At 40.5% G+C, this 11,201-nt stretch overlaps 2 protein-coding genes across 2 annotated transcripts in view; both read left to right on the plus strand.

The window, feature by feature from the left end:
- The first annotated feature begins 275 nt into the window (after positions 1-275).
- Positions 276-6,803, plus strand: LOC118414467 (CD81 antigen-like). The gene is made up of 7 exons (XM_035818522.1): positions 276-537; positions 3,154-3,357; positions 3,787-3,861; positions 4,322-4,423; positions 5,011-5,133; positions 5,651-5,734; positions 6,220-6,803. The coding sequence occupies exons 1-7, from the start codon at positions 463-465 to the stop codon at positions 6,283-6,285; spliced, it is 729 nt and encodes a 242-aa protein (XP_035674415.1). The 5' UTR covers positions 276-462; the 3' UTR covers positions 6,286-6,803.
- Positions 6,804-8,197: 1,394 nt separating this feature from the next.
- LOC118414734 (leukocyte surface antigen CD53-like) overlaps positions 8,198-11,201 on the plus strand; it is a 5,407-nt gene continuing 2,403 nt past the window's right edge. The window contains exon 1 of the mRNA XM_035818946.1: positions 8,198-8,372. Within this exon, the coding sequence (XP_035674839.1) occupies positions 8,310-8,372 (63 nt within the window). The 5' untranslated portion in view covers positions 8,198-8,309. The remainder of the gene's footprint in view (positions 8,373-11,201) is intronic.

Consider the following 11,201-nt stretch of genomic DNA (forward strand, 5'->3'; position numbering starts at 1 on the left):
GAGTATGCAAAGAGCTGAACTAAAGATAGCAAATATTGTATTACGTATCTGAAATAAAAATTCTAATCTCCAGTCATCTCCTCCCATGCACGGAATGAATGGTATCGCCCTATCTAGCCTTTAGGCATTCACTTAAAATAATGACATGCGGCCCAAAATAAAGCGCGCATCATCGCCTTTGTGTTAGTCAGAGGCTCGAGGTTAACTGGCGGACCCTGGTACTGTGTTTCCCGGGCACACCCTGTCTACGTCACGTAATTACCTGTCGACGTCACAATAGACTACACTCACCTGTGCGTGAGGATTGGTCGGTTGCCTAAATAGATAAAGGTTCGTCCGCCAGGAGGTGGCATAGCTAACAGACAAGTTACGGAGCTCAGCTGTGTTTGGAGAATACTACAAGTGCGTCTCTGTTTGTTTTGTGTTTTGCCGTTCATCCCGACCAAGAGAAAAAAAGCCAAAATGTCGTCTGGAGATCTGAGTGGCGGGATGAAATGTCTGAAGTATCTCCTGTTCCTGTTCAACCTGATTTTCTGGGTAAGTGGAGTTTTTTTCTTTCGATGTCGCCAATGGCACGATAACCTTACGATGTCCTTTATGATACAGGTGTGCTTCTTACCATGTTGGGTGCACAAATGTAGTCTAATCTCAGCGCAGACAACTCTAAATCGACCTGTAGCACTAGTATTTGCCACGAAAGAAATTGTCGCTGGCAAAAGTAGACGCAATAGTTTTAAACAGATCAAGCGGTCAAACTGGTTAGCTGGACTGCTCGGCTAACGTTACAGTTTATTTGGGCTTCTAATTCTACGTTTCTGCCATTTTTAGCCCCACCTAAAAGAGGGTAACTGATAGACTGTGTGCCATGGAATTGAGGATTTATAAATTTGCATGAGGGACTTAACAGGGACCAAAATTCTTTGTACTGTGGGTCTAGAAACAGGAATTCAATTATAGCCGCGAGGTCGACAAAATTACAGGTCTTTGTTGTTACGTACGTCAGGGTCTGTACAGGATATGTGTGTAACTAAAATGATACAACATACAGGATATACCTCTGAAGGGAAACAAAAACACTAATTTTGGCGAAGAACTTGCCATGTAAATCTTCAATAGAATAATAAGTTTATACAAGGAAATATCGACGAAAGAGCTCAAGATACATAAGAAGGAACAGGTGTTTCAATTTAGAAGACAATCTTGAAAAGACATCTTGGCTGCAAATAGTGAAATAGTATACGAAGATTCTTGTATCACATTCGTAGAACGAACGTCGTACGATCGAAAACTGGAGGTATTCTCGGGAAAGTCTGGCATATATCGTACAATTTTAATTTGTCTTGATACAAAGAAGGCTGTCTTAGAAAGTAGTCTTAGATCCTCGTCAGTGGATGGTTCTGCCACTGTCTGGTTGAAAAGTCGTGTGTGTCTATGGGTAACGGAAGAACGGTTCGGGGAATGCATATTTCCCTGTTTTCAAACATGTCTTGCCTGCAACACCGCGTCCTGTTGTCTAAATTTATATATAGTTTCATTCACTTTAACCTCGCCTTGTGATAGAGAGCTTAGTTAGAGGGCTCAGGAATGTCAATTTCTCACAGCCTTGTAGCTGCCAATTGTCGGTAGATAACAACATACAATCATTTCTTGGTGCACTGTAATTTATGGGTACGTGCAACATGGCGACACACGGCACTGTACTCAGTGTACTGGAATGTCACAGGTGAAGCTAAAGGATATGCGTACGTCATTTGATTGACATATCCTCCAGACAATGGCGTAACGGTAACCAGTGGCAACATTTTGTCGGCGCAACAAAGACTGCAATCTTCTCGTATGGATAGTCACGTAAGGAACGTACACTTAACATGATTGAGGCTTAACAATCGTAGGGCCTAATGTGCCAGGCGATGAAGTGCAAAATGCGGTCTGCAACATGTAACGTTATGGACATAATCACCATGACATAACGAGGTCTTGAGAACAAAGTCACATGATGGCAGAAACTGAACAAGAAATGTTGATAAAAATCGAGGCTATCAGTAGGGATCAGATGCAAAGCTCAGGGTCTAGATAGTCAAGATTTTTCTAATTGTTTGCCAAAATTCAGGAAAAATTATTGGCAACGCCTCGGAGGCGGAGCTGCTAGCTAGCATAAGCAAGCTAGATATTACAAGGAAAACGTAATTAACGTTTCAACCTTTCCAACCACGCTATTGCGGTTAACTATTGTTCTTTTAAACCATGTGCGATCTGAAGAGAAATGAGTTGGCTATCACATAAATCACAAACCCGCTTACCAAAGACCACATTATTAAACAAATGCTCATAAAAAATTGTACAACGCCTGGAATGGTATGAAACTGTAAGGTTATTAGATAGTTGTACTAGTATCTCACGTAGAGTTATCTTTTATCACGTGGCCTTTTTGTACATGTATATGCTATTTTCCTGTGTGTCATATAGGTTTTGTTCAGAACTATCTATGTCGATAAACACCACTGGAAGATGTACATGCACATTGTTAAGTTAATTGAGGATGTGAAAAACTCAAAACCAAGACGTCGAAAGACCCAAGTAAATATACTGGTGATGACAATGATCTTTATTGCATATTCTTGCCCAACATGGGCTATGGTTAAATGCATTTAGTTATTTTTTATTTATTCGTTCAGCTGTAGACGTACAGCCAGGGTTGCCCAACTAGCCATGGGCTATTGTCAAGGGCTAACCCTGGGAGAGAATACATACATGTTACATATTACAAATACAATTTGCTGCAATAAACATAGAATCATAAAATCACTAGCATTAACTTACGTTGTTTAAGCAAAACAGTTATATATTTACATCATGTACATATATATACAATCTGTACACATAGAATAGTCACATTAGTTCACATAGAATGGATCACCGAGGGAGAGCCAGGCTTTGGCTTTGAAGGATGATAATGTGGAAGCTGTTTGTATTTGGATTGTTCCATAACTGAGTGCATTAAATGCATTGAGTTAGATAACTAAAGTATAGGTGTAAAGAGGTTACATTTTATATCATCTAAAATCTACAAAGTCTCTTCTCTCTTTCTAAAACTTGTGTAAACAAATTTTACATGTAATAATAAAAAAGTGAAATCCTCCTCGCTCCCCACAGATTGCAGGTGTGGGTTTGATCGGCGTGGGTATCTGGGTGCTTGTTGACACCGGAACCTACAACGTCCTGAAGCTGGCGGAAGTAAACACGCTGATGCTGTACCTGGGAGGGTACGTCCTGATCGGCGCCGGCATGGTCACCATGATCGTCGGCTTCCTGGGCTGCTTCGGCGCCGTGAAAGAGAACACCTGTCTGCTGGGAACGGTAGGTTGTAGTTATGGTTCTCCTCCCTAGTAATTTCATCGTCAGTATATATTCTACAGCCATTACAGGAATACAGGATAATTTGTAACAAACCATCTTCTATTTTACACAAAAACCAAATGATTTATTATCCAATAGACAACCTTTTAACTTCGATATAACGTGAAAAGTTAACATAGTTGTATCCTTTTTCTGTACTAACATTAAATGGACAAGCTTAAAATATAAGCGTTGAAGTCCTAAAATAGAATACCTTTCGCAAATACCTTTTTTGGTTATTGTTTTACTATAACGATTCAATCGGATTCAATACACTGCCTCCTTCTTTAGAAGTGGCCCTTTCATCACTATTGAGTTACAGAATTTTACATGGAATAGCAATTCACTATATAGTGCCAATGTTTTTTTTAATTCTCTTTCCCGTTTTAGTTCTTCATTTGCCTGCTGCTCTTGTTGTGCTTGGAGATCGGCATTGGTATCTACTCCGCCGTGCAGAGAGACCAGGTGAGTAAAATTACGCTCCTTGCGACATCGTGATGATTTGCATCCATAAGATTATTAGAGCAACGATATGTTGTTTAGTACCCTTGCAAAAAATCGCTCTTTATAATAACATAATATATTTGATGACATTCCTCCATAAGAAGTACATTTCCCCTGTTTTGTGTCTGCTTTTTAAATCAAAAACAAAATTATTTGTTCCTATATATATACACATGTAAAAAGAAGCGAGATGTTGACCATCCTGTTTTCTTAGCACCTTCAAATAGTTAAACTGCATACTATTGTTTCCGCGCGCTTTCCTGGATATGTCAGTTACGTCATGATATTAGCGACCTGTACCTATCCCGTCGAGACATAAAGGCCTTTCATTCATTTGAAATTCTTTACTTTAAGCACCGACTGGCTCGTAGTGCACACGTAACAACATTGAATTTTATCTATTTTCGTTTATTATTCCCAGTTCTATGGCGTGATTGAGAAGGCGATGGATGGTCTGTCCAAGACGAACTACGGCGACAGGGACCAGGCCTCGCGCAGTGTCATCGACTTTGTGCAGAAAAACGTGAGGAACCAGGGTTATCAAATCACCCGCATGGAGGCCTGGCGAACCTCCATTCCGTATTAGCCACACGGTGATTTACATCAGCGAAAGGGTATGTCACCCCGTGAGGGGCGGCATAACCCCGCCGTGTGTAAGCATGTGCGAACATGCACAGGGTTAGCCCTTGGCAATAGCTCCTGGCTAGTTGGGCAACCCTGGCTGTTTGTTAACAGCTGAACAAATAAATAAAATAAATAAATAAATATGATATGTATAGTGTATTCCGAGTCACTGTACTGCTCCTTTATAAACGAATTAATTCCTCTAAGTACGTTGAAATACACCAGCCACTGCTGCGTCATACAGACAAAAAACGTAGACTGTATTGACATAATAATCGATGAAAAGACAAACTGAAGATATCATTCTAAGTATTAAATAAACTAACACGCTGTGCATGTTTTTCTGTCATTCTACGTTATGCCAAGCTATAGCATCTGATAAGATTACATGGCAAACGTACTAGTACCTCTAGACTTTTGCACGAAGAGTTGAAGCGTAGGCGTCATATTCTTATTTATTTCCATACTTACTTCTCGTGTTGTTAGCTGGAATGTTGTGGCATGAACTCCACCACCAACTGGGACCCCAAGCCGGCCTCCTGCGCATGCACCAAAACCGTCAGCTACTGCAGCGCTTCAGGGAACTCAACAACAACGAACTGGAGTCGGGTGAGTCCGGAATAGCCTTTATAATGTTGGACAACGTCAAAGTTCCTCAGCTTAGTCAGTGACTTCAATGTAAGTTTATATACTACTGTCATACTACTATCATCGTTTGTTTGCCAAAGATTTCAAACCCACAGTCGTACAAATTACCCCAACAAAAAATTTGAAAGACTAGATATAGTAAAAGTAAAATAAAAGTGGCTATCTAATGCAAAACGTTGACCAATACTTTATTGTTTTGTAATCCTTGTGGCCTATTTCATCTATCAACTAACTTTGACCGAAAAAACGCACACTGATGATTGGTATTTTATCCTGGACTTTTAATTCAGTTCTTATCATCGAGTTCAAATGATGTCATTTGGTAACGGGATCGCAACAAGAAAGCTACTTAAACAAACTTACTATCATTAAAGAAAAACTTAATTCTTGCAGATCCAAAAACTACAATGGTGGAATAAAAATAATCTTGGCTCGTGAACTATGACGTTTATTTCCGTTTACCCTGTACCCTGTGCAGCCGTGTGACGTGCAGGTGCGGATGTTCCTCATGGACAGTGCTGTCATCATCATCGGAGTGGCCTGCGGGATCGGCGCCATTTTGGTTAGTCCAGAATCACTTCTTACAACATATAATGTTAAAGCTAAACTTTGAATAGTGGCCTATTTCTGTCTCAAGTTGGAGATTGGGGTTTGGAGTTATGTTTTCCTGATTGTTCTGTAACACTTCGTTGTTAGATGCATTGTTGTGATGGCATCAGTGTAAGTTATTACAACTCGAGCTTGTCCCCACATTCTGTTTGCGATATCATATGAAAAAGAAGAACCACATGTTGCAGTGTATATCCAATGTATTCCAAGAAATTAGGCAACATGCGGTTATGATACATCATATGCAATTAGTGCTGTGATGAATTGCGCTGAACCCAAAACAATTGACATAAACTTTTTCTGCCCATCTCAAAAGTCATAAGAAGAAATTTTCATCTTATTCGACCTCATCTGGTATCACTAAGGGCTGTCTGTTTATCTGTTCATTTTGTTTCTTTCAATATTTGTCTTTAACCCAATTTTCCCGCCTTTTTTCAGGTGCTCGGAATGATCCTGTCCTGCTGTATTATCAGGAGCAAAGGAGGGTCGTCGGACGTCGTGTAGCTGACGTACCGGAAATGGATGTCACGTCATATCCTGTATGATATAGCGGAAGGCTTTGTACTATTTTCTACAACGCGTAATGCCTAGTGGCGCAGTTGATAATACAGCACTGTCAGCAACAACTTCCGTTGAAACAATACCTTGTCGTTTTCTTGCTTAGTTATTTTACTTACACATGTATTGGCAGCTAGTTGTAGATCGAATCACTTTCATTACCTCAAAGATAGGTATCATAAATTATTGTTATCTCCAAGTATCTAACTCAAACTTTTTGTATTTTATTTACTGTTTCGATGAGACTAGTATCTTAGCAGGCTTTTACGCTACGTCAAATCTTATTTATAAAGTTAGAACTGGGTAAAGCGTAAAGAAGAAAAAAACTGTACATACACCTGTACTTTCAACATTTCTATGATATATGTACATTCAACCTGTGACTATAGATAAAAGCAAAGCTACTTATGATAATGAAATACTTTTGAACCTTATGTCATTTTCTTGAAATAAAAAGAAAGATGTAACTAACATAAAAATCTGTGATTTGGTTTATTCTTAAGATGACCTTAAAAGCGGCCACACAATACATGTACATTCTCTCATTCTCGCTTATTGCGAGAAATCTTTCTCAGACCATAGTTTGTAGCTAAGGTGTCTGTGAGTAACTGTCCCTCCAAAAGTCACCCCCCTTATGAGAAAACGAAAGAGTAAAAATTATGACTATAGTATAGTATAATACCCCCATTGAAATGAACCGTTACATGACCATGACTATGAGTCATTTTATTGGTAGGTGCAAGTGTGGTCAACAACCTTTTTTTTATGAATGACTGGAACGAATTGTAGAGCAATATTGAAAATGATTTTTTAACGAAATGCACAAAAATCACAGTTTAAACAATATATTCTACTGTACAGGTAACCACGGGTCGTTAATGTGCACTGTTTTACTGGGTATATATGATATACACGCGGGTCGATGTACTGACGATATGTTGTAAACTCACGTCCGGTACCTGTTGCACATACAAATACCCGGTATCGCAATCGTAAACGAATAAAGTTCTCCAGTATTTCCAGTAGTCTAGTAGTTTGTATAATACCCCACGGGGATTGATAAAGACAATATACATTTTGTATCTCCCTGTACGCCCGGAGGCCTAACCGGAGTGACTTAACACAAACAAATAACCCGGCAGTGAGTCATACTCAGGTCGGCTTGATTTGTACACCACACGTACCATGTACCTGTTCATACACGCAAATGACTGTTGTGCTAGATCTATTTAGAGTCACTGACGAAAGGTAATTGGTATTATAATACGTCTGGCCGTTTCCAAAAATCATATCCAGTTGTTGGAATAATTGCTATTTGGCGTAGATTATTGTGCTATATGGACGGAGATCCACGCTTTAGTTCCCCTTTCCACACCTTTTCACCACCACCATCGTTTCTTTTGTGATTCGCAATAAAGATCACGGTTTCATATGACACCGACTGTGAATACGAAGCTTATCTGTGCCCGTGGGCGCGGCAGGTAGATCTATTTCTATGGTTGTGTAGATCTGTGTTTGTTGTTGAACAATGTCAGGTGGATCGTATGTCTGGTCACGACGTGCCACAATAAGGAAAGAACCAGTAGGGCTTGTGAGGAGGGGGGTGAGGGTACAATCTCTGAGCAATTCTTTCAAAAATCTACAGTTCCTGCATCAATCATTTATCTAAATGCATTATTTTGCATTCTCGTAAACTGTTATGGGACCATATCTTATCGTTCCGATCGGGGAAAAACTTTTGAATGTATATTTCCAAAAGAACAGCCCCCGTAATCGTCTGTGGTTCGGTCCTAGGGATGAAAAGCTTTGGTGACTGGTACAACATTGCGTACCCGCACCACCGCGCCCTACACTGCGCAACTACGTCATCACACTGTTTGACAAGACCACTCACAATTAGTCTGACTTTCTATTTCCTTGAAGAACTTTTCGTCCGTCTGTAAGGTGCCAACGGATTCCAAGACGTCAAAATGGAGGGGTGTGGACTTAACTGCATCAAGTATCTCTTGTTCGCTTTCAACCTGATTTTCTGGGTAAGTTTTTCTTGGTAGATTTTGTATTTTAAATCTCAACGTCTTCCTCTCATGTTACACATGTTACACTAACCCTAATGAGACCTTCTGTTGAAACGTTACCGTGTTACGTAGTTATCTGGTCTGTTGTTAACTATCGGTGTGACTGCGCCCCTCTACACTATACGGTATAATCAACAGAGAACTGCGATCGTACAAACATTTTGTGTTTTTAAGCGTTACATTAGCCTAACCCCGGCAACAGGTTTCAAGACGGTCCACTGATATACAGTTAACAATTTCATACAAAAACAGATCGTTAAGAAGGCCCTGTCATGAACTTCAAACAGCCAATATCGCCAATTAGTACTATATGCCTTTTAAAAAGATTGCAGCTATTCATTGCGATCATTTGTATTGACGGAAACTCTACATTCCCCGCTGTCAACAAGGTGTAAACGACTTTTCAAACGCATTTGCTACCCTCCGGTGTTGCGAAACCACGTCTCAAAGTGAATGATAGGAGGTCGTATGAGAGGAAAGCACAATTCTGAACAGTCGTTGAAAGTGCTAGTTTTTGTGACAGCATGGTTTGAAAGTGTGTGGCACAGGTAGCTAGTAGTACGGTTATGGAAAGTGCTCAAGATGGCGGCTGTGCCTTCGTGCCGTCACGGTGCGGTAACTTGAACCGCTCCAGTGCCTCTCGAAAACAGGTGAATAGCGGAGCTCGCCGATAATAAACACAGGTGAACACACCGTGCAAGGGGTTTGGGCGATGTTTAAAAACAAGTCAAATCGAAAAATAAAGTGTAATACACGCGTGAGATCGCACGTCGTGTACAGGAACAGATGATGTCAGTGCTGTTAACGATACTCTATTTGTTTTTTTAACACTTGACTTAACAGTCAAGTTTTCTTGGTATCGACGGATATGGCACCAATATAACTCTAATGCTTGAGGTGTATATCACGGTGTTTGAGGAACTGCATTCGAACTTAAGGTATACAATTTCACTGCACTGAAAGCATATTTGTCAACTGTCTGAATAGGGACCGTAGAGGAGCGGTCGGACAAACAAGGTTTTAAAAAGATTTAATCTAATTTCTTGGCGGTCAAGGTCATTGGTGGTTGAAACTTCAAATGGAGATTTCTCCTGTGTGAGCCTAAATCTGACTATTCTGGTTGGCCTTGTAGAATTTCCAACCACCAATCATAGGCGGCGATATCCGGTGACTAATTCCTTCCATCGCCCTTTCCAAATTCTCTTGTCTCGGACACACCTGTCGGTAAATCTGACTGGTCGCCATGTCCCCCCCAATGGCTTAGGGTTATTCCGATGACAAAAATGAGCAACCAATCTAGTGAATTCAGGAGAGGTGGTGCCAAGTCAATATTTAAATATTTTTGGGAAATTCAAATTTGGAGTTCCTTTTTCTAGTGTCTTTTTCTAAGGGGTCTGATTTCTTTCAGTCGAAAACTGCGTTTTTAGAATGTGTCTGTGTTGTACGCACGTTTTTATATCTAGTGTGCTGTTAAGAACATGATACGGGGTGGAAGCTTAGTGACCCTTTTCTGTGGTCTAGGAGCTAGCCTCAGGTTTTGTTCAACTCGACTAACTGCTTGTCGAGTCAGGGCTTGTATCAACAAAGAGCAATCTTCCGTGTCCTCGAAATCTCAAGAGTAGAGAAAACACTTTCTGAGGACTCAATGCAAGGGATATAACCATGAGGGGTGTGGTGTTTTTCAACGTCCCTTCCCTCTATGTAGACAGGTAATGCAGCATCATCATTCTAATGTATTGAAATCTGCTTGAAACCTACCTGCTGCGTTATTCTTGCGTAATACTGTAGACGGAGACGGAAAATTCCCCATACGAGATCACGCATATTCCACAAAGGATTTGAATCATCCATGGTATCAATTTCCATACATAAAATAAACAATACGCCCTTCATGTGAAAGGTCTGCACGCCACTGTGCACGTAGGCCGCACGCTGTTGACGAGGAACTGTTTTTACTGTATGGTCCGTTGGGCAACGTGACGGTGTCAACAAATAACACGGTTTGGCACAGCGTCTCGGGCCGGGTTATTGTGTTCGTAGTAAAGACCATGATCACAGGAAAAAGGCAATTCTAAGTAAGACACTTGCCAAGCATTGTTTTAGAGGCCATGACGTTCTCAAACATTTAAAAGCCTTTGATCAATAACTAGTTTGCATTCGGAAGCGTTCAAAGGAACAGACGGTAAACAAAACGCCCCCTATAAGTCAGAAAACCCGACGTTGTAGTGTGTGCCGTAAATAACATGGAGTGCCTAATGATGGTAGTAATACATTGCATTAGATCAGATGAAATGTAGACTACCTTTCTTTCTGAAACAGACAAGGTGATAAGCAAAAATAAAAGTAAGACCAATACAGGTACCAAGAACGTGTCTCTAAGAATTTTCAACAACAAACTTTCAGAGGCATAAAATGAGGAAAAGTACAGACAGCGGTATTTAACTACTGCCTGCCTCCATAATCTCTGCAGAACAGCCCTTAAACGTAGAACTTGAAGATCAAACGTTTGTCGAATTCTTGTAGACAAGAACTACAAGTTAGGGATGTTCCACTTTGACCCTCACTATGAGCAGTTGAAACTAGAAAGTGTTCATCCGTGTGGAAATATGACTCCAAGAATGCCTAGGTCACATTTCAAAACCACACACCGGGGCCCGACCGGACAGTTTGTGGGAACGAAAAGTCTGATATAGAAAAGAACAAAAACACCTAAAACGTAAAAAGAATTAGTCATGAGCACAATTAGTGCATGTTTCTTGATAGGACCCCTTATTCCCAAAGCAGACC

This window comes from Branchiostoma floridae, chromosome 4 (assembly GCF_000003815.2).
Source record: "Branchiostoma floridae strain S238N-H82 chromosome 4, Bfl_VNyyK, whole genome shotgun sequence".
Lineage (NCBI taxonomy): Eukaryota > Metazoa > Chordata > Leptocardii > Amphioxiformes > Branchiostomatidae > Branchiostoma > Branchiostoma floridae.